Source organism: Pogona vitticeps, chromosome 2 (assembly GCF_051106095.1).
Source record: "Pogona vitticeps strain Pit_001003342236 chromosome 2, PviZW2.1, whole genome shotgun sequence".
NCBI lineage: Eukaryota > Metazoa > Chordata > Lepidosauria > Squamata > Agamidae > Pogona > Pogona vitticeps.
The window spans coordinates 33169653-33195428 of NC_135784.1; the positions used below are offsets into that span (position 1 = coordinate 33169653).

At 44.6% G+C, this 25776-nt stretch overlaps 2 protein-coding genes across 4 annotated transcripts; one reads left to right on the plus strand and one right to left on the minus strand.

The window, feature by feature from the left end:
* The first annotated feature begins 2598 nt into the window (after window positions 1–2598).
* On the plus strand, window positions 2599–10139 carry LOC140703689 (E3 ubiquitin-protein ligase TRIM58-like). The gene is made up of 3 exons (XM_078384046.1): window positions 2599–2970; window positions 5460–5555; window positions 6850–10139. The coding sequence occupies exons 1-3, from the start codon at window positions 2685–2687 to the stop codon at window positions 7401–7403; spliced, it is 936 nt and encodes a 311-aa protein (XP_078240172.1). The 5' UTR covers window positions 2599–2684; the 3' UTR covers window positions 7404–10139.
* On the minus strand, window positions 8727–24418 carry LOC110087273 (uncharacterized). Of its 3 annotated transcripts, none has more exons than XM_078388744.1 (9): window positions 23986–24418; window positions 21718–21798; window positions 20117–20341; window positions 19336–19358; window positions 19131–19243; window positions 17151–17183; window positions 15872–15957; window positions 14531–14639; window positions 8727–11123 (listed from the first exon to the last, which is right to left on the minus strand). In XM_078388744.1, exons 1-9 carry the CDS (start codon window positions 24376–24378, stop codon window positions 10537–10539), a joined length of 1650 nt encoding a protein of 549 aa, XP_078244870.1. In that variant the 5' UTR covers window positions 24379–24418; the 3' UTR covers window positions 8727–10536. The 3 variants fall into 3 exon arrangements, with proteins under 3 accessions (XP_078244870.1, XP_072844954.2, XP_072844955.2); XM_072988853.2 differs by having other exon boundaries at window positions 20117–20344; XM_072988854.2 differs by lacking the exon at window positions 17151–17183 and having other exon boundaries at window positions 20117–20344.
* Window positions 24419–25776: the final 1358 nt, after the last annotated feature.

Consider the following 25776-nt stretch of genomic DNA (forward strand, 5'->3'; position numbering starts at 1 on the left):
TGCTCTCTTTCCCAGGCCATTTCTCCACTACCAGAAGAGGGCTCTGTCTGTCCCTGTTGATGAAAACTGCTGTCTTCACTTTAAATCAGCTTACAATGTTTGGCCTTAACCCTACTCTCTTTTTGCTTTCCCTGTCACATATTCCATGGCAATCTCTGCATTCTTCTCTTTCCCTCACATTCACAGATGTTGCCTCTTTGGATTTGGGGTACTCTTCTTCTTGCAGGGTAACCTTGGGATTTTGCAGTGTTACCAACGCCTGTAGGAAGCCACTTTATGCTGAGTTAGACCACTGATCTACCCTAATGTTACCAGCCATGACCAGCAGCATCTTCTTTGGGATTTCAGGCAAAAATATGTCCTATCCCAATGCCATCTGAAGATTCCTGTTATTCCCTGGCAACATTCCATACAGGACTACCCAGACCCAGCCTAACCCTGTTTACCTCCAGACAAGATTGGGCATATTGAGGGTGGTAGGTGGTTTGTAGAATATCTTATCCTTCTAGTGAATGGAAGTTGCTTACTGACTTACTGCCCAATAGGCTTTTAATGTGTGGAGGGATGTAATACTTTGGGCTTTGACAGAAGAATATCCAGAACTTGGCAGCCGAATTCAAGATGTCTTGCCGTGTTAACCAGCCCAGGTTGTTCTGTTTGGTTCCTACTGCTATAGAACACAGTCAGGTAAAATATTATGAGAAAATTCCATGTGGATTTGTTTGCGTGGGGATGGCTATTCCTGAGTTTAAGCCAAAAACCCATATAATCACTTTGAAAGCGGGTGGGGTGGGATGGGATGAATCAGAAACAGCATTTTGGATTCTTGCGTTCTAGTGAGCATGCCACATTGGCATTACCAACTAATTCAACAAGAGGTGTTGAATCCTATTTTACACTCTTCTGTTTGAGTGGAATAAATTAATCCGGAATATATTTCTGTTTATTCACCATCATCCAAGTCCATGACTGGCATCAGACACAGCCTCTGTAGATTTAGATGGTAAAGAGAGATAGAGTTGGGTGTCATTTGTATACTGGTGACATTGAACCCCAAAACTCCAGACAAGTTCTCCCAGCAGTTTCATGTAGATGTTAAATGACACAGGAGGCAAAACAGAGCCCTGAGGGATCCTGCAGGCCAGTGGCCAGGGTGTCACACAGAAGTCCACCTTCTGAGTTCTCTCCTCCAAAAAGGAGGAGGTCTCTCATCCCAGAGCAATAGGCCATGAATCATGTCAACTTCAGAGATATTGTCCTTCTCTCCCCCCCATGCATAAATTGAAATTATTGAAATGAGATGAAGGCCGATATTTTTGCTATCTTGTGAATAGCAGCTTCATTTCTCTGCAACTTTCCTCCTAAACTAAAATAAAAATGCATAATCTGTTTAGGTAGGATTCCCCACTAGGTGGCAAAACCAATTAGCTCAAAGGGATTGCAGTAGCGTACATAGGTGTTATGCGCATCCGCCCTCTTTTTGGCAAAGTGTAAGCGGGCTCTCTGTCCAACAAAGTCTCTTGTTCTTCTGAACCATCATGCACAGCTACAGAACAAATTCACATGTGTTCCATAGCAGTGTAATTTTCATGGTTTCCCCCAAAGGGGTTTTTCCTATCACAACTGAAATTCTAGCTTCATTATTGTGATGCTAATTACCTAAGATATATATCTTGTACATGAAAACACACACGCACACACAAAATCTGTCTAAAATTACCAGGAGTATTAATACAACTTAAAATTTATAATCAATCATATTCTAAAAATGCAATTGTTGCACAATAGCCATTCCACTATTATTTTCTGTTCAAGGATTTTGAACTTATCTATTTTTAGCTATTGGATTCCCACAGTTTTTCAGCCTAACTTTCCTCAAACAGTTGCTGAGAGGATAAAATGTGTGAGAGCCATATATGCTCACCTGAGTTCCGTTAAAAGATATAGAAATAATAAATAAATAAAAATAATTGAATGATACACAGAGAACTTCAAAGAATAGAATTTTATTTTATTTTATTTATATCCCGCCTATCTGGTCAATCATGACCACTCTAGGCGGCTTACAACATGAATAAAATGCACATAAAATACGCAGATAAATATAAAATTATTCCATAGTGAACAATAAACAAAATCCAACAAGACGGAAAACAAACAGTAGGAAAGGAGAAGGAAGGAGAACATCAGGAATTTACTGGAGGGAAGGCCTGCCGAAACATCCATGTTTTTAGTTGATTTTTAAAGATACCCAGCGAGGGAGCCGCATGAATCTCCGGAGGTAGGTTGTTCCAGAGGCGAGGAGCCACCGCCGAGAAGGCCCGGTTTCTTGTTTTTTCCTAAGGGCCTCCCTCAGTGTCAGGCTCCTCAGCCTCACCTCCTGACTCAATCGAGTAATACGGGTAGTTCTTGGCTTGGAGTCCTCTGGAGCCACAGAAAATAAGCTTGCTCCATTTTCTGTGTGGCAGTCCTTCAACTATCTGGCTCTCATGCCTGAGGATGGCTATCATTCTTTGGCTGCCTCGTGGCCAGCATCACAAAACAAGGTTCCACTGCCAGCTCGCTTGGCACTGGCGACACAGGAGGGATATTGTAGCCCCACTTGGTCCTTCCCGGTGAGTCACTTCCGGGTTAGAACCGGGCTAAACTTCTCTGCCCTCTCTTCCCTCCCTCCCCCATTTTGGATGAAGGATAAGGTAAATCGCCAGAAAGAGCAAATTGAGGGCGAGTTTTGCAAGTTGCACAACTTTCTGGAGGAGGAAGAGTATCAACTCCTGAAAAGGCTCAAAAAGGAGGAACAGGAGACCTTGAAGCCGCTGAATGGGAACTTAGAACAGCTCTTCAAGCAAACCTCCTCTCTCGAGGAGTTGGTTACAGAGGTGAAGAAGAAGAGCCAGCAGCCCAAAGTGGAGCTTCTGAAGGTAAGTGAAGCCTTAAGCCTGCCATACTTCCCAAGGAATAAGTCCCATTGAATTCAGTGAATACTGGGTTGCTTACCCACATGAATTTATGCTAAGTTTAAATGTTGCCAATGTAGAGATGGGGAAATTCTACTACCTCAACTGTAGATTACCTGATTTGCATATATGGAGCCCTGTCGCACAGTGGTTAAATTGCAGTACTTCAGTCAAGCCTCTCCTCACAACCTGAGTTTGATACCAACGGATTCAGATAGCTGGCTCAAGGTTGACTCAGCCTTCCATCCTTCCAAGGACAATAAATTGAGTACCCAGTTTGCTGGGGGGCAAAGTGTTGTTTGCATAATTACGTTGCAAACTACCGAGAGGACTTTAGTACTATGGGGTAGTATATAAGTTGAAACACAAACAACAACATGGGAGGAGGTAACAAGTGGGGTACCCCAAGGCTCAGTCCTGGGCCTGCTGCTCTTCAATATTTTTATTAATGATTTGGATGAGGGAGTGCAGGGAATGCTTGTCAAATTTGCAGATACCAAATTGGGAGGAATACTGGTAGCTAATACCCTAGAAGACAGAAACAAAATTCAAAATGATCTTGATAGGATGGAGCACTGGGCCGAAAGCAATAGAATGAAATTCAGCAGGAATGAGTGCAAAATACTGTACCTCAGAAAAAGAAACCGATTGCACAGTTACGAGATGGGGGATACCTGGCTCAGGAAAACTACGAGCAAGAAGGATCTTGGAATTGTCATAGATCACAAGCTAAATATGAGTCAACAATGTGATGTGGCTACAAAAAAGGCTAATGCTATTTTAGGCTGCATTAATAGAAGTATAGTTTCCAAATCCCGTGAAGGGCTAGTCCCCCTCTATTCAGCACTGGTTAGGCCTCACCTTGAGTATTGTGACCGGTTCTGGACACCACACTTCAAGAAGGATGCTAACAAATTGGAACAAGTTCAGAGGAGGGTGACAAGGATGATCAGGGGACTGGAAACCAAGCCTTATGAGGCTGAAAGAATATTTAGCCTTGAGAAAAGCAGGCTGAGGGGCGATATGATAGCACTTTACAACTATTTGAAAGGCTGTCATAGAGAGGATGGGCAAGATCTGTTCTCGATCATCCCAGTGTGCAGGACACACAACATTGGTCTCAAGTTAAAGGAAGCCAGATTTTGGTTGAATATCAGGAAAAACTTCCTAACTGTTAAAGCAGTACTACAGTGGAACCAGTTACCTCGGGAGTTGGTGATTGCTCCAACACTGGGTGCATTCAAGAAAAACCTGGATAATCGCCTGGCAGATAATGCTTTAATTGCATTCCTTCATTCAGCAGGGGGTTGGACTTGATGGCCTTGTAGGCCCCTTCCAACTTCACTTTTCTATGATTCTATGTAGAAAGACTTTGATTCAGTCACTGCAACCACCAATTCAAAAGAAGAGTTAGCAGCTGTTGGGGAAGAAGCCTTTCTCTATTTAATACCCTAGAAAGTGCCACTGCTGTTCAAAACAGATACGGTAAAACTGGGCTACATAGACAGCTAATCTGATGCAGTATATGACATTTCTGTAGTCTCCTACACTAATACTAAGCCGCTATAAATTCAGGCACTTAAAAAGAACCATCAGATACTCGTGCATATCTAGCGTTGGTAAATGGCTCAAGGCATACTCAGAATGCAAGCCTGTTGAATTCTGAATTTTTTTTCCTAATTCAACATCAGAATTTCACAGGCAGGCAATACTTTTATTAGGAACAATTACAATTCCACAGAAGAGTATTCTGCTTTTCCAAGAGCTCTTCATTAGGCTAAGATGTATGAAGTAGTAAAATGGAGAAGAAACATTACCAATTTCTTAAATCAAGGCTTCAGTAATCTGAGCTCACACAAATTCTTCGGGAATCTAAATTCTGATTGCAAGGCAGGGTCAAGAGAGACATCACATTAGCACAATTTTCTTAAGATAGAAAATACTGTACAGTACATTTGCTCAAGACTTTCTCAGCAAGCTACAGATTGCTTTAATGCTGTGATTGGTCATTTGGAAGTAAATCAAGGTTTAATTTAGGGGGAGTGATTTTCATGTACAGCAGCTTTGAAGGAGTGCATCTTGTTGAGAAGACACGTTATCAGGTATCATACCCAATAATATAGATAAGTCAAAGGAATACATAGTTATATATATTGTTACGGCAGCTAGAATTATATATGCTAGAAATTGGAAAAGTCCGACGGCACCTAAACAAGATCTCATTGAAAAGATACGGGTAATAGCTGAAATGGATATCTTATCAGAAGTCATGAAAGATCATCCCCTGCAAAAGGCAACAGAAAGATGGGATCTATTTAACAAGTGGACTGAATCAACAGGCAGCGTGTAAATAGTATATATTGAAATGAGAATTTTATCTAGAAGGCAGAAAAGAGTAAACAGAATAACTTAAAATCTTGATATGGCAATAGGTATAGATTGGATAAAAAATTATAATTGAGCAAGTTTGCTTGCTGTGGTTCTTGCAGGACTGAAAATATATAAAGCTGGTGGAAATAGAACCTGTCTCTACTGAACTGAGGAATGTGTATAGAACTCCTTGCACTGACATCATTGAAATCTTAAGCCATTTCAAAAGTAGGTAAAATTTTGCATTATATCTCAGCATGAATTCTAGCTTGCTTTTGGGGGACATATAGAAGTGAAGTGCCTTATGGATCTCTGTGGCCAGCGGCCTGTACCAGTTGCATTACTGATAAATGCATACCCAAGGAGATCAAAGCCAAAGCAAACATCATTCGTTACTTCCAACAGACAATTACACCCTCCAGATAGTGTTTCACAGTAGTTCCCGCCATCTGTCTTGGTTAGCTGTGATGGCTACGCTGATGGGAGTTTGAGTCCATGCCACTTTAGACTTCCTAACAATTGAGGGGAAAATATATTCTAATGATAACTTCACTCTCTGTATTAAAACGATGACAATGCAATGCATAACTCTGAGGGCATGTGGCTTTCAGACTCAACTGAGTTTGCTTGCCCTGATAAAGAGATCTCAGCAGAAGAGAGACGTAGAAAGCATTTATTTAATGGCCAAAGTCCTTTCAGATACCACGGCGAGCATAAAACAGATGGTGTAAATTCTAGCAGTAAAAGCTGCAAGTTATGAAGTCAGCAAGGACGTTATTTGCTTCATGTGGGGTTAGCACATAAATCTCTACTCTAACGTTGTAACTCATAGCCACTCACTACAAAATATTATGCCATTTGCATTAACTCCAGTATGAATTGACAGCAGGATTCTGGCATATATATATTTTATGCTATATTTCTAGGAACTTCCTACAACTATCTAGTCACAGGGAAAAGGAGAAAATCCCCAAGTGGCACAGCACTAGGTTTGATTAGGCTCTGCACCTGTAGGAATAAATCCTGCAGGGCTATGGCTGATTGAAACAAAAACAAAAATAAAAATGATAGTACATAGAGCAGAATAAAACTTGGTGATAGGACCTTACATGCTCTCAAAAGACTATCAGCAAAAACCTGGAAGGAAAAAAAAAAGATCCAAGTCACTTTTTCTGCAGAAAAGTTTGTGATGTAAGATTTAAATAAGATTTCTGTTGAAGTAGGATTTAAAAATTCAGAAAAGCATATAGCTAATCAGCACAGGTTGCAAAAAGCAAAACAAATAATCTGCATTGATTAGATTAAAAACATTTTTATCCAATGTAGCTTGTGGCTTTTTTGATTTTGTAGTCTATCTTGATTAGATAAAACTTTTTTTAATCTTTTAAATTCCTGATTTAGAGTAATTTGCTGACCACTTTCTAAAAGATATCTGCTCCCAAGTTTGCTGAGATGAGCATTAACAGGATCTGACCATGAACATCAATCCTTTCCTCTCTTTTGAAAAATCCCTTTCCCAAAGTTGATACTTTAGAAGAATGGCTGGAAATGCTATTTGAGACTTACCTTCTTGTTCTGAGTTCTGAGACATTCACCTCCGGGAGGCATTACTGGGAGGTTGAGGTGGGAGACAGCAAAGAGTGGGATGTGGGGGTTTGTAGGGAATCTGTGGGCCAAAAGGGGCAAGCCCCAATAATGTCCCCTGCTAGTGGGTTCTGGAGACTTTGGCTTCGAAAGGGCAACCAGTACAAGGGCCTGAATTCCTACCCTATTCCACTCCCAATGAACTTGAAGCCAACCCGGGTGGGGGTTCTCCTGGACTACTCAGAAGGTGAGGTTTCTTTTTACAACGTGACAGAGAAAACCCTCATTTACACATACATCGCAACCTTCTACACACCCCTGCGGGCCTTCTTCAGTCCAAGCCGCCATCTGGAAGGAGGAGAGGCCTGCCCATTGTCCGTCCAGTTACACAGAGTGATACCACCGGAAGCGAGTCAGCCTTCCCCAAAACCCCAACCTGTGAAGATTTATCTATGCTCTGAAAACACACCATTAACAGGAGCCCCTATATGACCAGTGTCCGTGCAGACCACAGGGCGTTCCCCCTTCCCAGTTGGCTTGTGCTAAAAACAGCTGCAGACCTTCCACATGCCAGGTGGGAAGCTCTAGTTCCTCACCTGACACTGGATGTAGCCCCCCCCAGGTTTGTCTCTGTAGTTTACCTGTGTTGTTAATCATTCAGAAGTCTAATGATCCCTCCGCAGAAGCCTGTGCTGCAGGGTCACAAGACCAAGCAGTCGGAAGATCGAATCCACGCGACAGAGTGAGCACCCGTCACTTGTCCCAGCTCCCGCCAACCTAGCAGTTCGAAAGCATATAAATGCAAGTAGATAAATAGGGACCACTTCGGTGGGAAGGTAACAGCGTTCCGTGTCTAAGTTGCACTGGCCATGTAACCACGGAAGATTGTCTTTGGAGAAAACGCAGGCTCTATGGCTTGGAAACGAGGATGAGCACCGCCCCCTAGAGTCGAACACGACTGGACAAAAATTGTCAAGGGGAACCTTTACCTTTACCTTTACTTAGTACATCCATGAAACTAATTGCCTCTTGTAATCAGTTTTGGGAGGACGTTGCCCTCAAAGATGACAGTCAGTTACTTGAAATAAACAATATCCTGCTTTGGAATTCAAATTCGCTGTACTGGAACTTACTAGGTAATTACTAATCTGTGCTGATAATTAATAGTTGGAAAAAGTGATTTCAATGGTGATTTGGCAACTCTTGGTCCAGAGACAGGGAAGAGAAAGCCCTCCAAGGTTTTTTTTTTTTCAGATTGCAGCTCCCTTGATGCCTTACCATTGGCTATGGTGTCAGGGGCTGACGGGATTTGTAGTTCATGCAGTAGACCATATCCTCGCCTCTGCTCCACTTCATGCCTCCTATCCTGGGTGCCACATAGGGATTAAATCCAGGACATCCTTCCCTCTAGTCGAATCCACCACCATACTAAGGGTGAGGTGGAAAGAATGATTCTTTTCCTAGGGAATTTGAGGGCAACCAAAGTCATCCTTACTAGAGCACATTACTCTTTAGATGTCGCTCTACCTTTATTTGTGCTCTTACGATGATCTTGATAACTTGGGCAGGCCATTAAGTGTGTGTTCTTGGTACTAAAATTATGTTTGGGGGTTTCCTACTATCAGCTGCCACAGTTCTGCAGATGGTCCAATAATTTTTCAAAATAATACAACAGATAAGGTGCTTGATTTAGCTCTGAATGCCACAATACGAAAACGAGGTATTCTCCTACCCGTCCATTATTTGAGTAACAAATTTCAATTCAACCTTCTGCAGGTCTTGGAGAAGGAAATATGACAGGTTGATAAAAACACATTAAAAGAAAAACCTGTTTATTCACACCTATACAGGGCAAATTGGCATGTTTGGCTAGCAGCTGTTACCATGGAAAGACCAAGTCATTCAAGACCTCAGACACCCCAACTCAGTGGTTCCCAACCTTGGGCCTTCAGATGTTCATGGACTACAACTCCCAGAAGCCTTCGCCGCCACCTCTGCTGGCCAGGATTTCTGGGAGTTGAAGTCCAAGAACATCTGGAGGGCCAAGGCTGGGGACCACTGCCCCAACTGGCTACTGCAACCCTCGTTTCACACTTCAACAAAACCAGAGTCCAAATCTGCCAGCCCCCTTTTTTTTACAAGTAGATACAATATATAAAAAAAGAACGATTCATTCCGTCAGATGGGTCAGTCTCTGAAACCTCCAAGCTTATATATCGTTCAGAATGTATTTACTGAACCACTAAAAGTTCTTCAGCATCCTCCTACCACTAGGTTTGTGTGAGAATTTTGTTTCTTTTCTTAAAAATAAGAATTTATCAGCATTTGTACATTTCTTTATAAAAGTTTTAATGCAGGGGAAACTGGAACTAACATTTTTCCATATTAACCCAGAGCTTGTGTGTTTAACTTTGAATGGATGGGACTTGAACACTGTCTGTTCAGCCAGGGTACTGCAGAATTACGTTAGCAACTTCTTTTCTCTTATTTTGGTTCCTCATGTTGAACAGCTACAAACACATGGTGTTTTCAATATCAAACTGAGTACAAAGAGGGAGGAATTTTATCTCAGTCTATTTTCGGTGAAATTACTAAGAATTACAACTCCTGTATTTGGAATGGACAGAAACTGGAGTTTTGAGAATTCAAATGTAGGAGGAAGCAAATATTAAAAACTCCCTATTCATCTGTTTTGTTCTCATCCATTCATTTTATTCATTACATGTGTTTCTCCTGATAAAGGAACCCAACAAGGGGGTCATGTAGGGAAGATATATCAAACACCCCTCAGGGAAAAATCCATCAGACTGGAAAATCAAAGACACAAGCTAGCCTCTCTGGTGAAGGTTTTGGGTGATGCTGCAGGCCAAGATTTCCCTACAATCACCACATTTAGCCTGCAATCATCCCTGAAAGTAGAAAGCAAAGCCTCGCTTCAGCAAAAGGGCACCCTCAGTTCTAGCCATTCACCAAGGGTCTTCCCGCCCCCCCCCCCCGTGCCTTGCATAGTTGTTCACACCTCATATTCTTGTTACTGCTCCTCTTCTACCCAAAACTGGATGTCCTCACCGCTGTTCTTATCTGAGATGGCAGCTCTAAAACAATAATTTCGTGCTGCATCCAAACCAGACTCCCAATTCAGTTCATTATGCTCGCCTCTTCCCTTTTATGTTTAACCCTGAATGATCAGCTGTGACACTCTATCCTTTCTCATGTCCCATGTACTCTAGCCTTCAGCATTACCTGTGTTTTATAATTTCTTAGCCTTTTTTCATTTGCTTTAGCACTCTCTTTTTTTTGGTTGCCTTTTCAATCTAAGAAATTCCTCTTCTTCTGCGATAAATCCACATTTTTGATGCTTCTCCCCTTTATGCAGATGCCTACGTCATATGGTAGAACCAGCAAGACACCGCATTACCCGCTGTGCCTTCCCAAAGCCGGTGTTCTGTGATTGTATCCTACATTCTCCATCTGATGAAGGCCTCCTTGCGGGAAGGCTTTTCCCCAAACAACATTCATTTGATAAGAGCTCGGGAGCCACCCAAATGGAGGCTGGCCTTCAGCCATCAGCCAATGTATTTCCTGGGGCATTCCATAAGATTTGAACTGAAATTCAAATTCTCCTTCACTTATTCAGAATGACAATGTGTTGATTTCTCTCTCCTGCATGAGTTCTCTGGTGGATAGTGAGGTTTGAGGCCCGGCTGAAACGTTTCCCACACTGGGGGCAGAGGAAGGGTTTCTCCCGTGTGTGGCCTCTCCGGTGAATGGTGAGGGTCGTGCTACGGGTGAAGCTTTTCCCGCAGTCGGCACACCGGTAGGGTTTCTCCCCAGTGTGGGTTCTCTGGTGTGCGATCAGGTTGGAATAATCACTGAAGCCTTTAGCACAGTACGCACAGCTATAGGGCTTCTCGCCCGTGTGGAGCCGGTGGTGTGTGATCAAGACCCCAAACTGCCGAAAGATCTTGCCACAATCAGGACACGGGTAACACTTCTCTTTTCGCTTTCGGACAGCAGCTTCCCCATAACTTCTCCTGGGCCCCTTGTTCTTTGCCAGAGCATTTCCCTCTTGCCCTTCTACTGCTATTTGCAGATAACTCTGGGATGTGTTGCCTTCTGACCTTGGGAGTCTTGTTGCGGGGAGTTCCATTGGCTCAGGACCAGTCTGTTCAGGATCCTCTTTTTTAATTTCATTCAGCACTCTAATGTGCTCTGGAAAATACAGGGGGTGGGGAATGAAAGAAGGGAAGGATAAAGAGCAGGAGAAAAGCTTGATTAGCTAGTACAGGAGAAAACTGACCTCTAGTCTCCAGAGGTTTCAGAGATGCCCCAACCCCTGAAGCTCCAGCTTCTGGAGTTGGGAAGATTCATCCACACATAACCCATCCTCCAGGTGAGAAAGCCAGTGCTGTAACAGTGAGCTCCATGGTTTGGAGGGAGATACAGGGAACGTTCTCTTTGTGAACAGTGACACAGGCTTCTTTCTCTTGCCTGGAGGAAGGTAGATGGATCTGAGGGAGGTGAGGAGTCTGATGATGTCAAAAAAGGGGCTGAACTGATATAGTGGTGCCTCGCTTAACGAGGATAATCCGTTCCAGCAAAATCGCTATAGAGCGAAATCCTTGTAGAGCGAAATCCTTGTAAAGCGAAATACAGTGGTGCCTTGCTTAACGGGCGCCCCATTTAACGACAAATCCGCATAGCGATGAAGATTGTTGATGTTTTAATGCGTTCCTATGGACTTTTTTTGCCCTGCATAGTGATGAATCCGTATAGCGACGATTTTTTTCGGAACGGATTATCGTCGCTATGCAGGGCACCACTGTAAAAAATCCCATTGAAACACACTGAAAACCCATTCAGTGCACTCCAATGGGCTGAAAAACTCACCGTCCAGCAAAGATCCTCCATAGGACGGCCATTTCCGGTGCCTGTAAAGCGAGGAATCCATCCAAAAACACAGTGGGGAGCCATTTTACACAGCAGGCAGCCATTTTGAAGCCACCGATCAGCTGTTTTAAAAACGTAATGCGAAGAATCGGTTCCTAAAGCAGGGAACTGATAGTCACAAAGCGGATTTTGCCTATTAAAACATCATTTTGCGATCGCAAAAGAGTCATTGTACAGTGGTTTTGTCGTTTAATGAGGCAATCATTAAGCAAGGCACCACTGTAAAGCCATTCACCCACCCATGTCATTATCTGAGCCAGAAGCTCAGTCCCACCAGAGCAATCTATTCCAGTTAATTCAGCCCCTCATAATCTGGTGCCCTCCATATGTACTGGACGAGAACATCCATTGTGTCCAGTTCGCATGGGCACGGTTGATTTTGTAGAAAGTAAAAGCTAAAGACGATAGCCAGAAGAGAGTCCCAGCTATAAGGAGCTTGCCAGCAAAATGAAAATGACAGACACAGGTACTCCGAACTCCAAAGACATATAAGGGGTGTGTGTGCAAAGATAACAATGACAAACCTCGACAGCATCTTAAAAAGCAGAGACATCACCTTGCCAACCAAAGTCCGAATAGTCAAAGCTATGGTTTTTCCTGTCGTGATGTATGGAAGTGAGAGCTGGACCATAAAGAAAGCTGACCACCAAAGAACTGATGCCTTTGAATTGTGGTGTTGGAAGAGGCTCCTGAGAGTCCCCTGGACTGCAAGGAGAACAAACCTATCAATTCTAAAGGAAGTCAACCCTGAGTGCTCACTGGAAGGACAGATCCTGAAGCTGAGGCTCCAATACTTTGGCCATCTCATGAGAAGACTCCCTGGAAAAGACCCTGGTGTTAGGAAAGTGTGACGGCAAGAGGAGAAGGGGACGACCGAGGATGAGATGGCTGGACAGTGTCTGCGAAGCAACCAACATGAATTTGACACAACTATGGGAGGCAGTGGAAGATAGAAGGGCCTAGCGTGCTCTGGTCCATGGGGTCATGAAGAGTCGGACACGACTAAACGACAACGTGCAAAGATAAAGCAACACAGATGTTTTCGCAGGAAGGAGGAAGACTATTTATTTTGCCTGAGGGATCACAGCCTCTATGGAATCAGAAGATGCAAAAAAAATTTGGACTACAACTCCCAAAATTCCTGAGCCAGCATGGCCACCCACTCTATCGAATCAAAAAACACAATCATCTTCTACAGTTTTAACAGGATAGGTGTATTCCAATGCTCTTCCCACAAAGCAGCTTGAGATAAAGGTCAATCCACTTCTCTTCCGACCAAGCATTTAGTCCCTATTGCTCTTGTGCTAAGCATTTTAAATGTAACCGTCAAGTGGTCTATTTTAATTTTTAAATTTTAATTCAGTGGTTCCCAGCCTTGGCTCCCCAGATGTTCTTGGACAACTCCTCCAAGAAATCCTGGCCAGGACAGGTCGTAGTGAAGGCTTCTGGGTTTTTTAGTCCAAGAACATCTGGGGACCCAAAGTTGGGAACCACTGATTTAATTGATTGTTGGCTTCCAGGCTGAAGAGAGGGGGGGATTTCCTCTTAATCTGTGTTATTTTTTTTTCCAATTTTTCTTTTGAATGTGGTATGTTCAGACTATGCCTGAAGAAAAGGAAATGGACTTGAGGGAGGTCCATTGTTGGCAACAGACAACTGTTGCACTGAAAACAAACAGCGGCTAAACAGAAATGCCCTCCATTCCGCAGGGCACCTCCAGCATGCGAAGGACGAGTCTTGCCACTGGGCGTCTGGGTCTTCCACAAAGAGGTGGTCCTGTACCGCCTAAGACTCAAGCCAAGGCTACCTCTCTTACGTGATACCTGCACCCACTGGAACAGCCACCAGCAGCACAGAACGGAAAGGCAGAATAGAGGAAGGCTTAGGTACTCCTTGCACCATCTTTGTCACCCAGAGGCTTAAGTGAGCACAACAGCTCAAAGTGTCCAGGGCAGTGATTGTGGACCTTTTTGAACCCGAGTGCCCAAACGGCAACACAAAATCAACTTATTTATTTCAAAGCGCCAACACTGCAATTAAGCCTGAATTCTGAGGTTTTAGTTTAGAAAAAAAACAACTACCCCTGCACCGCATGGGTTAAATGCTTGTTTATTTTCCCCCTAGCGGTGATATTAACAGAGAAATACTTACTAGTCCTCCAATCCCCTGATGGGCTAGACCAGTAATAGCCACCATTGCACCCCTCTGCTGGGCCACTGCACCAGCAGAGGGAAGAGCCAAAATCCGGGATCAGAGGACGGGTAAGTATTTCTCAATTACAACTTATGGCTTGTGTGCCCACAGAGAGGTCTCTGTGTGCCAGCTGTGACATGTGTGCCATAGGTTTGCCATCGCTGGTCTAGGGCCATCTTCAGTGACCCTTCCTGGGCAAAGACAAGCTGACTACAATAGTGCCTCCTGCTTAGACTACTGTAGTGTACTTCACATAGGGATGCGCTTGGAGATGACACAGATGCTACCAGACATGATGGGAGTTTTAATTCAGCAAGACCTGAAAGGCTTCAAGCTTGTTAGTACTTTTCTGGAGTACCATATCATGCAATTCCAGTGTCCTCATGACATTTGTACATCCATTGGCCTTGGTGTTCTGCAACGCGATGGCATACTATTCTTATCATACTCAAACAAGAGGAACACAAGGCTCCTACCTGCGGAGACGCCAGTTTCCTCCTCCTTGATCATCCTGGGGACAGCAGTAGGAGTGGTCAGAGACTCCTCCTCTAAAAGCCCAGAGGTTCTTTTGAGTGGAGTCAGTTCCTGAAACACCAAGAGCTTTGAATTAGCATCTCCTTTTCCAGCTGTCCTCAGTTCACAGGAAAACTCAGAAAGAGAATCGGTTCCTGCACCAGAAGATATCCCGTCTTTAAAGCTGCTGCACTGTTAAAGACATTAATTCAGAGCTAAAATGCAGAATTTCCACTTGATGAATATGGTCAAAAATAAGAACAAGAGGAAAAACGATCAACCTCAGGAAGCAGGTTCTTCATTATGCCAGACCAGTAGCCACAATCCTGGGCATCACAAATACAGAAAAAAGCAACAGAGTTTAAGTGAGTTCCTATTTTAGACTACAACACCCAGAATCCTGCAGCCACCAGTGGCCATACTAGCTAGGCAACTCTGGAAGTGGTGTGTTCTTTTCAAGAACATATCACTTCTTAGAATGCTCACCCAAAGTTGAACTGGAGGATTCATCAAGTGTCCAGTCTTGCAAAACAGTTTATCTCAGGTTCTCAAGCCCCGACACGTGGAGCCTTGAACTTTCCTCACGTCAAGCAGACAAAAGCAAAGAGAGGCAGGCATCAGCTTGTGGAGGTTTTGTCCAAAAAGGCCCCTCAGGCTTTTCATCACATAGATGTTTTTCAGAAATGCCTCTCCATAATAACAAGCATTCAGCGACAGGCATTAAATGAACACTGAAATCTCTTACAGTGAAGAGAAATGGGTTTAGACTCTTTCTAGGCCTGCATGAAAAAGTGCTAGTCAAATCCCTGTTTTCAGAGAAGCAGCCATGTTAGTTTGTGCAGACATACTCAGACAACAATTAAAACAAAGAAACGAAAATGCTGTGGCACTTTAAAGACTTATATTTCAATGTGTGATTTTGTGGGTGCTTCCTGAAGAAATGGAAATAACCACAAAAGATCACATTGGCACACAACGGTCTACAAGGTACAACAGCATTTTCAGTTTTTTTATGTTTTGTTTAAAATATTTTTTGCCAGATCTCAAATTCCTATTATGCAAGCCTGATATCCAGCCAGATTCAGGATATTTCTTTTACCTTCTTTCATTTCTTTCCGCCAATTATCATTATACGAAAAAGCTTAGACATGGGGGGGGGGCTCTAACTAAATGCTGAGTGCGAGTTTTGTTTGTTTTGATTTTCCCCCCTGCAAACCTAGGGGTTTCCTCCAGTCTAGAATGCTCTTGCCTGTTGTCAGTGATTAAGGAGTATGAAGTGATGCTGCTTTCTTAAAATCACATACCTGAAGCATCTCAGCTGACATTTCCTTTCTGTCTTCCTGGGAAAGATGGCTCAGTGTAGACTGAAATGGGGATGTTATACTGTAGCCTGAACAAGAAGGAGAAAGATTATGGGATATAAGCTTTAGTCCATGAGGGAATGTGTTTGGGAGTGTGTGACTTACTGTTAATGGCTCCAAACAAGCAACATGTGGGGTTTTTTTTGGGGGGGGGGTTCACCAAAATGAATCAACAGCTCAGATATGAAGGCTACTCAGCTGCCTAAATAAAGTAAAGCCTTTGATTTAACTAAGTCAAGTGCCACTATCTTTGCTTATAATGCCGCTAACTCCACTGAGAATCAAGAAGTCAGCACTAAATGTGATGCACAAATTCAGGACACAGATTGACATTTCAAGTTCAAATTCCACTTCACACATACTGTACTCACACTCTGAAAATACTGAGGAGAAGGGAAGAGAAAGGAAAAATATAAAATAATACTTGACTGTGTATCATATGTCTGCATCTCAAGGCAAGATGTTGCATTTCTGGCATGTATCCATGCTAAAAGCACATACCCAGTTCCAAGAGGAGCAAGAAAGATGCAACAAACAGCATGCCACACCAGTGCTGTGCCTAGGCCAGGGTGAATCCAGGAGCCATTTCCCCCTCCACGTAACTACTAAAAATACAGGAGCCTTTTTATGTGGCTCCCAAATGAATCCAGGGTTTGCTATTATATATGTTGCACACTTAATATGTGTTTAGAAGGAAGTACAGGAAATCTATAGGGTCTTTCTCACTCTCTTTCATACACACATTCATTTTCAGTTGTCACCCAAGCACCTGTCCTCTGTGACTTCCCAAGTCTCCACCCCCGCTGGTCTCCAGTTCTCCTTTTGGTATGTTCCACTCTTGGCCTTAATTGGAGCTTAGGAAAAGCATCAGGGAAGTTGCCTTGTGTTGTATCCGGTGAAATATTAAAAAATGGGAATCTGTTGACCGAGCAACCTTTAAAAGGACTGCAGTTTGGAGCACCTGGCCTCCATGCCGAAGGTCTGGGCAAGATGGCTGCCTGCAACTCTGGAGAGCTACTCTTAGCTGATGAAGCTCATGTTGGCCTACATGACCGGATATAACACAAGGCGACTTCCCCGATGCCTTTCCTAAGCTCCAATTAAGACAAAGAGTGGAACATACCAAAAGGAGAACTACTGAAGTAGTGGGAATTCATCCTCTCCCCTCACTCACTGTTACTATTGTTTAGGGTGACCCCACAATTGTCCCCAGGTCACATACCTGCGTTGCCATTCATTTCCAGCTGAAGCTCCTCTGTGGAAAAGCAATAAAGTTAGGAAGAAAACAACACATGGGCTGCCGTGTGGAGAAGGTGGGAGATGACACAACCCTCAAAACACATCAGGGGTATCTTCCTCTTTTTCGGACTATAACCACCAGAGTCCCCTCCCCACCTGTCAAGATTTCTGGAAGCTGAAGTTCAGAAAAAGGACCCTCCCAAGCTCTACCTATTACTTATGATGATCAAAGCTATCATGACGATAGCTTTGGTCCTAGCAAGCAAAACTGTACAGTAAGTTTGTAAACACGGCTGCTATTTGCAAAGTTTTTCACCTCCTACACTTTTGCTTCTCCCAACAAACATACAGTATGAGTAACCCCTCCAGCTGTGCAGAAAGTAACTGTAAATGCTTGGAATATCCAGAGCATTTCTAAGGCACAGACAAATGGCTGGGCTCTTTGTGTGTGGTCTTTGGAGATAAGTATGTATTATCAAAGAGCCTGTAAGACAGAGACAGCACCACTGCTCAGGCCTTGTATCCGGAAATTCAGCACCTTAGATACATGCTTCTCATCTTAGAGCAGATTCCTCCGGTTAGGTTACTGTAAATGCACTCTTTCAGGGGCCATCCTTAAGTGTGGTCCAGAAGCTACTCCTAATGTAGAATTCAGCAGCTCAGCCATCAGTAGAGGGGTTGATCCTGTCACATATTTGGCACATTCCACACCTTTTATGGAGGACCTGTGCTGGCTGCCTGTTTGCTCCTATGAGAGCTTTACAGTTTTGCTGTTACCGTATAAAATTGGAAAGACTGCATTTTACCCTTACCAATGTGCTTAGTTTCTGGGATCATCAGAACAGATACTCCTGGTGGCCGGGGATAGCCCTCTGTTTTGCACTATGAGTCCTACCCTGGCACAAGTTAGCTGATATAGATGAAAAGCCACTCTTCCAAGCACTCCTTGGGGACAGAGATTATACCCATAGCCAAAATGCATTAAGATCTGGCTTATCCACAGAATTGTTTTCACTATCTAACCACTCAAATGCCACAGCTTCAAAGTTGCCCTCTCCTTCTTCTGGAAACCAGTGGTCCTTCCACAATGAACATATCCATTATGTTATGCAGCAGCCGCTTCTCCACACGTTTTGAGCCAGGCTCAAAAACACAACCGTTCCCACCACTCCATTCAGTAGGGTAATAAATGGATTAAAAAAAATATAGGACATATTCATGTCACAACAAACCATGGTTTGTATTAACCATGGTTTGCTCCTTAAGCTAAGAATTACATGGTAGACGTGCCAAACATACTGTGTCTCATCTGCCTTGCTTCTGGTTTTTTTTTCTTCCCCATCAGGGACAGTTCTACATTTTGGTTGAATGGGACACCACACAGCTAATTCCCAACCATTTTCTGACGGCAGTAACATTTACACTAAAGAGTACAATCTATTTGCATCAACCTGGAGGAGTTTGTATCTCTGTTCCCCTCCTCCATTTTTTAAAAACACTATTGCCTATTTGACCCAATTCTAACAAGTCAAGAAGCATGTCTAGGGAAGGAACCAAGGAGCTGGCTATGTCTCCTAGGCCCTTTGCCTGAATTTGTTTCAGAGTAGGCTGCTGGGGAAGTCATCCAGGGACAAGTCATAGACGTGGGCTTGGACACTAAAAGCCACAATCTAAACAAGTCAGAGTCCATAAGGCAACAGTAAGTCATGGATATAAATTGCGGATTGTGGCTGGCAAATAATAAACCATGATGTGTTAGCAGATGTGGCTTTGCACATAGTAACCAATCAGATCTCAGAAAATAAAGCCGCAGTTTTTGCAGAAATATAGGTGCAACGACATGGCCTAGTGGCCCAACTCAATATAAAAAGCTGCTTCATGCATGTGCAAAGCAACACAACACAACTTTGCCCATCTGGCTGTGCCAGGGATCTAAAGCCACAGAGAGGAGGCTGGTGCTCACCCTTGAGATGCAGCAGTGCCTCCTGCAGGACGGCCCGTTTCCAGGAGAAGCTGGCGAGCCTCTGCTTAAGTTCTGCTATCGTAAAGTCTATCTTCAACACTCCATCTCCCATGCTATGGAAGGAAAGAAAAGGAGAACTCCAAAGGCCCCGGCTTCTTACAAATCCATCAGAGATGGGCAAAAGAAGACGAAGAAGTGGACTGACCTTTTCCTGGAGATTTCAAAATCCTGAAAAGAATATATATATTAAAAAAAATGAAAAAATGGTGTGAATGCCGACCAAGAAACAGCCATGCTGCAAAACCACAAATATGGAATCAGCTGTTGGCTAAATATAGCAACCGTTCAAATTACAACATAACGTTTAGCTCTGCAGAAACTTCAGGAAACCCTGACTTCCAGAGTAGATAACATTCCAGCCCTCCACAAGTTTTAACATAAGGAACGATTTTGCAAAATAACACCTCGTTTTACCAACAAAAAGGTGCCAGTGTCTTTTCCAGGAGCAAAAAACAAAAACAATGTGCCCCCCCCAAAAAATAACAACAACCCCCATCTCCATTTCTAGGAGTGTTCTCTCCTTCCAATACCTGAGCCCTGTGGCAGCTGCTTTCTCTCCTTGGGACATCCTGAAGTCTGTTTGGAACTGACAAGGAACTGGGGGGGGGGGAATCGTTCTATCTTGTGGACAGAACTGGACCTGAAGACATTTACTGTGCCAGGCCATTGGTCCAGCTAAACGAATAGTGCTAATTAACTAGCAGGGGTAGCTCCTTTTCTAGCGCCCCCCCAAGTAGTCTCCCATCCAAGAACTGACCCAACTCAACTCTGCTTAGCTTCCAAAAGCCAGCGCACATCCAGAGTCTTCACAGCGGTGCAACAGTATCTTCTATGATGGCACTGGCAGGAAAGGGTCTGTTTCCCAGGGTCTGTTTGCAGGCAAGGTGCCCGTCCTTGTCTACTAAGACAGAGCCAGGCAGCCTTACCTGCGAGGATCGGTTCGGCAGTTGCTCTCTTCCTGGCTCCCGGAGCAGGTTGTGTCGCAGGGAATCCTCGTTGACAGCTTTGGGGACACTTTGCCCGTAGCTCCCCCGGAAAATGTCTCTCTTCAGCTCTTCCAAATGGTTTAGCCAATGCCTCTCCCACTCCTCCAAGAACCCCTTCAGCTCTTTCCATTCCCAGATCACCTGCTGCTCTTCCACTTCCATCTGCTTCTGTGGTCATAGGATCCAAACAAAAGAAAGCCCAGTAGATTAGAAAGCTCGGGCTCCACAGGGGTCCAGGAAAGGCTCCCCAGGTTGGGCGGGGGGGGGTTTCTTTCCCACCTAGCATGGTTCTGTGTAGGTGATCACGGAACAGAAGGAAGGCTAATGATGTGGGTGATCACTGACAATAGGAAGGCAATTAGACTTTAGAGAAGTTGCAAAGAAGTTGACAAGCAGATATCCACCGGAACCAACAAGCAGATATCCGAACCAGCGGAGCTTCAAGTCATGCCTTGAGGAGATTACACAGTATGTGGAAAGAGTTCAGATAGGATATTAGTTACCTAATCGCCACTAGGACTGATTGGAGAAAGTCTGTGAACTTATGATCTAAATCTAAGGGGAAAGGCAGAATGAGAGGTCACCCCACCTATCAGGAGCCGCTGATCTCTGCCAGGAGTGTTTGCTCTCACTGAAACAGGAATGTAACTAACGACCTTGAGCAGGGTCTCCCTCCCACAGTTCTGGTGCCTCTTGTAGCTCCCTGGGGAGTAAAATGCCTCCTAGCACAAAGATGACTTGTAGAGAAGCTTCACCTGTTAAATTTCTGCCTGTGACATGTCACTATTACTTGCAGCAGTTAGTTAAAAGTCTTGTGGTCTTCAAAATGTTATTTATTTATTTATTTATTACATTTCTATCCCACTTTTTCTGCATGGAACTCAAGGCAGTTAATGTATTTCTCCTCCTCCTCATTTTCATCCTCACAACAACCCTCCAGGTAAGTCATGCTGAGAAAAGGTGACTCACCCATCTGTTAATTTATGCCTCCCATCATCCACTAATGGTTATCCTATTTGGGGCAGATGGGATATGCAGTCCAGCAGCCAGAGGGCCACATGTTGATCACTTGTGGGTTAAAGCCTCAGACTAGGCCTGAGATGAATCAGTGGGGGGGGGGGGGCGGACAGACAGCTGCAGTCGGACTCAGAAGACCTGTTTAAATCACTACTTGATCACAGAGGGTGGCAGTCCTAAACCACTCCTTGAATGGCTCATACAATTCATTCAAGCAATTCATTCCAATTGCTTACACCTTGGAAGCAGCTCAATGACACATAACAACAAACTACTCTGATAGGACTGGCACAGATTAATCTCTGTATAAACATGGTGTTCACTGGTAAACCTAGAACTCACTACCATCTATTAGCCTGGCCCACTTCACAAGGTGCTTGTGAGGAGAGGAAGGAGAGGGTGAAAAGACTGTGCGTCCCTCCCCCCAAGCATCTTGGCTGAAAAGCGGGACAGCAAGAAAACAGAACAAAATAGAAATAATCAGGGACCTGCGGAAGTTGGAAGCATTAGTTCAAAAGACCCACCAGCAGTTCCTCTCGTTCCTCGTTGTGAGTTTTGGCTTTTCTTTCTCTCTTGGATTTATCCGGGTGCTCCAATGGTTCTCCCTGGGAAAAGCAAAGCGTGGCTGTTTACATCATAAAGCAGCAAAGAAGGCTGACCATCTTCTGCCTTTAGCGGTGGACAACGCTCGCCTTGGCCACGAAAAATCTCCACCTGCCAATTTATAAAGGTCAAACTCCACTTAAAAGTGCAACAGGAGGCCAGCCCCTTCATCTTTTGGGGTCCGATGGTAGCCCTAATTTCTGTAAAAAAAACTTCCAGTTTTTCCCCGTTTCATTAGTCTGAGGCCTAGAAGAAGAAAAGGAGTCAGCTCCTGTAAGAGCATCAGCATTTTCTGGACTATCATCAGCTTGGAGAGGAAGCCAGGGGGCTATTTAAAGACAACCTATGAGCACTGCTGCAGGTGTCTTCGCTTATCCTGCTTGCCTTCGTGATTTTCTACTTAGTTTGTGAAATCCCCAGTTTAAAAACTATTATGTGAACAGTTGTTGTGGGTTTTTTCGGGCTCTTTGGCCGTGTTCTGAAGGTTGTTCTTCCTAACATTTCGCCAGTCTCTGTGGCCATGGGCATCTTCAGAGGACAGCACTCTGTGCTCTGGTAATGCTGTCCTCTGAAGATGCCAGCCACAGAGACTGGCGAAACGTCAGGAAGAACAACCTTCAGAACACGGCCAAAGAGCCCGAAAAACCCACAACCATTAGATCCCCGCCGTGAAAGCCTTCGCAAATAAGTTATGTGAATAATTATGTTTTTTAAAAAATCCAAATGAAAGTCTGGACTTCAATTCAGGCATCAGACATCAACTCACTAGGTTATGTGGTTTTCTGTCCAAGAGTGACAGACAATCTGTGATGCTGTTAGACTGCAAGGCCCATCAACCCTGCCCAATATAGACAATACTGAGGGACTCTGGGAGTTGTAGTCCAGCATCAACTAGGAGGCCAAATGCTCTCCAGTCTTTGATGCCTGAACTATGCCTTAGCAAAACTGTTATCTCACAAGATGAAGTTATAATCAGTCCACTCACAGATTGTTAGGGTGGACTGACAAAATAATTGACAAAATGTGATTTGATCACTTATTGAAAATTAACTCGTATGCCGCCCTGCAGCCTAAAGAACTCAAAGACCTGTTGCATTTGCTTCTGGAACTTTATAATATATGCTGGATCCAAACAATGTTTTTCAGTCTTTGAGAGAAATGGAAGCTTTGTTTTCTAGCATGTGCTTTTGAATACCTAAATATTACTCCACAATATGCATGTACAGTATTTAGGTATACATACCCAGTGTATGCATATTTAAACTTCTGTTTTAAAAAGCCCAGGAAATTCATTCTTAAAAATACCCTCTGGTTTATGAATGTGGGATATTGTTCTTTGGTATCCTGTATTCAAAACGTCAGGTAATGGCCTGACACTGCAACACAGTATCATGCCTGCGTTGCCAGCAGGAAGATGGATGTCATGCTTTACATAGCAAAGGGCAGCCTGAATGCTCACAACACCAATGGCAACAGTCAAGATGGCCTTGCAGTGGATTCCCAGATGTTCTTGGACTAAAACTCCCAGAAGCCTTCACCACTAGCTGAGCTGGCCAGGATTTCTGGGAGTTGTAGTGGAAAAGCTTGAGAACCACAGACAACCTCTTGTACTGTACTTACTACCATTTACAAAGTGGCTTCAAACAAGGGGAAATCCCAGAAGTTGGGTCCTTTTCCCCCCCATCAGTTCACCATTTCTCACCCCAACACACAGCAAGGGTCAGGGTTGTTTTTCAACCAGTGTGAAGGGTAGTCAGCAAGCACACAAGGACATCCTGTAACCGCAAGAACAAACTTTTTTTTGTTTTGTTTTTTTAAATGTCAGCTCGAAAGTTAAAAAGCCTGGTGGATAAACGCCTCCCGGGGATAACAGGAGGCAGAGACAACAAGAAAATGCTGGACAGAGCAGAGTACATCGCTGCAGCATACAGCCTTCCCTAGGCTGGGAAACACCCCCCAACTAAAGCTTACTGGACTACAGTGCCCATCATCCTCAGCAATGTTAGTCAGGGATGACGAGCACAGAGAAAGACATCTGGAAAACACCAGGTTGGGGAAGGCCACCCCAAGATTGCCAATGCCTCCCCTCCCCTCTGTTTTTCCACCTTCCCCCCCCCCCGCCGCCGCCCTCGCCCGTCCAGCCCATCTTCCATCCATCAACCCCATTTCGGAGTATCTTTCTTGCTCACAGACATTCCCCAAAACACCCCCGCCGCCGTTCCCGCGATCGGGGCCGAACCAGGCGCAATGCTGGGTCCCTCCGCGTCGCCGCCGCCGTCGTCGTCTACGGCTGTGGCCGGCCTGGGAGCCTCGGGCCGCGTCCCGCCCTGCCTCCGGACCCGCTGGGCGATGGCCCCCAAGACCTCGTTGGGCTGAAGCAGCCTCTGCAGCGGGAGCGGCTCCCGGCACTGCGGGCAGCGCAGGCTCCTTTCCAAGGGGCCCCAGCACTTGGCCACGCAGGCCCGGCAAAGGTTGTGGCCGCAGCCGGAGACCATCACCGGGTCCCGGAGAAGGTCCGAGCAGACGGGGCACGCCAGGGCGTCCCGCAGGCCTCCTCCGCCGCCGCCGCCGGCATCCTCCATGGCCGCTCCCGCTTCGCCCAGCGCACAAAAGGATCGATAGGACGGGGGGGGGAGGCGGGAAAGGGGGGGCGGCAGGGGTTGGGGAAGGGGGAGGGGCTTCTCCCAGACCCCGCCCACGCTATCTAGAGGTGGGGGGCCCGTACGGCGAGGGTCCTTTCCTGCCAACCCCCCCCCCCCCTGCCCTGCGTAGCCCGTGAAAAACTCGTGCGGAATTTGGCGGAAGAAGCAACTCGTTCCGGCGGGGCAGCCCTGCTCGTTACTGTAACGAAAGTCCCTGCGGCAATGCCTATGCATTGCCGCTGGGACTTTCTTGGACTAGTGGAAAGAGTGGACTAGATCTATCCATGGAGGTGCTGAGTTCGAATCCCCAGTTGGCCATGGAAACTCCCTGGCGACGGTGCAAAATCACCTCTTAAAAATTTCACACACGTTGAAAATCTTACCAGCATCTCTGTTAACAGTAGCTAACACAATAGTATTACTAGCAGCTATAATAATCCGGTGCAAAGATGCTGGCGGGAATGAGGAACTCCTGGTACCGGCGCTGCTAAACTGGAAGCCCATCAGCTCTCTACCCAGCATAGCCCACGGTGAGGGATGATGTGAGTTGCAGAAGTTTCCTCAGAGGGGCGGCGCCTTTCTCATCTGAGCTGCTGCAACGAAAGCAACCCTAACCCGTGCCAGCGCCTCCTATTGAGTGAATTTCGGAATCTTTCAGATAGGGATCTCCTTGAGTGTTTTAATATATTTAAAAACAAATTATAGTACTTGGGAAGGGCTCACCTTGCTTTTTTTTTAATTGCAGCCATGGAAATAAAGTGTGCAAAAAAGTATTTTGTAGGCAGATTTCCAGGCTCTTTAACTTTGCAGCTACATCCTCTCATCCAGGCCTCCAGCACTACACCTTGCACTTAGTACGTAGGATGTACAGTATATACTGTACAATGAAATATAGTAGGACCGCAGTAGTCAGTGATATCACAGATAAAGGAGCCCTACTGTACTTGCAGAAAGGTAATACTGTCAGTCTGTGCTAGGGTATCACACAAAAACAAAAGAAAAAAAAACAGAAACATTCTGGCACCTTAAAGATTAAATGTTATATTGTAATATGAACTTTCATGGGCAAATCCTCTTTCTGAGACATCTGACAAAGTGGACTTGTCCACAAAAGCTGATCTTTTAATATGTGACTTAAAAGGGTGTGATCAGACAGGACTTTGTTCTGTGGTTTGGTCCAGTTAAGAGCAGTGGTTCCCATCCATGGGCAACCCAATTGTAAAAGCTCCTTCTCTATTCTTTTTATTGCAATTGACTGAACTAGCCACCCACCTATGGAAACAGAATATACATTTCACTATGAATATATCTGCCTCAAGAAAAGTGTCTCAATAACTC

What these genes read in the sequence shown, in the direction of transcription:
- LOC110087273 (XM_072988853.2), bottom strand. Translation starts at nt 24,378, where the DNA reads ATGGAGGATGCCGGCGGCGGCGGCGGAGGAGGCCTGCGGGACGCCCTG. An exon ending in GGGTGTTTTGGGGAATGTCT is followed by an intron (nt 21,799 to 23,985) that starts GTGAGCAAGAAA and finishes TGCTTTTCCCAG; the next exon opens with GGAGAACCATTGGAGCACCC. An exon ending in TGCCGAACCGATCCTCGCAG is followed by an intron (nt 19,359 to 20,116) that starts GTAAGGCTGCCT and finishes TATTCTTTTCAG; the next exon opens with GATTTTGAAATCTCCAGGAA.
- LOC140703689 (XM_078384046.1), top strand. Translation starts at nt 2,685, where the DNA reads ATGAAGGATAAGGTAAATCGCCAGAAAGAGCAAATTGAGGGCGAGTTT. An exon ending in CCCAAGGAATAAGTCCCATT is followed by an intron (nt 2,971 to 5,459) that starts GAATTCAGTGAA and finishes ACTGAAAATATA; the next exon opens with TAAAGCTGGTGGAAATAGAA. An exon ending in AATCTTAAGCCATTTCAAAA is followed by an intron (nt 5,556 to 6,849) that starts GTAGGTAAAATT and finishes CCTTTCCCAAAG; the next exon opens with TTGATACTTTAGAAGAATGG.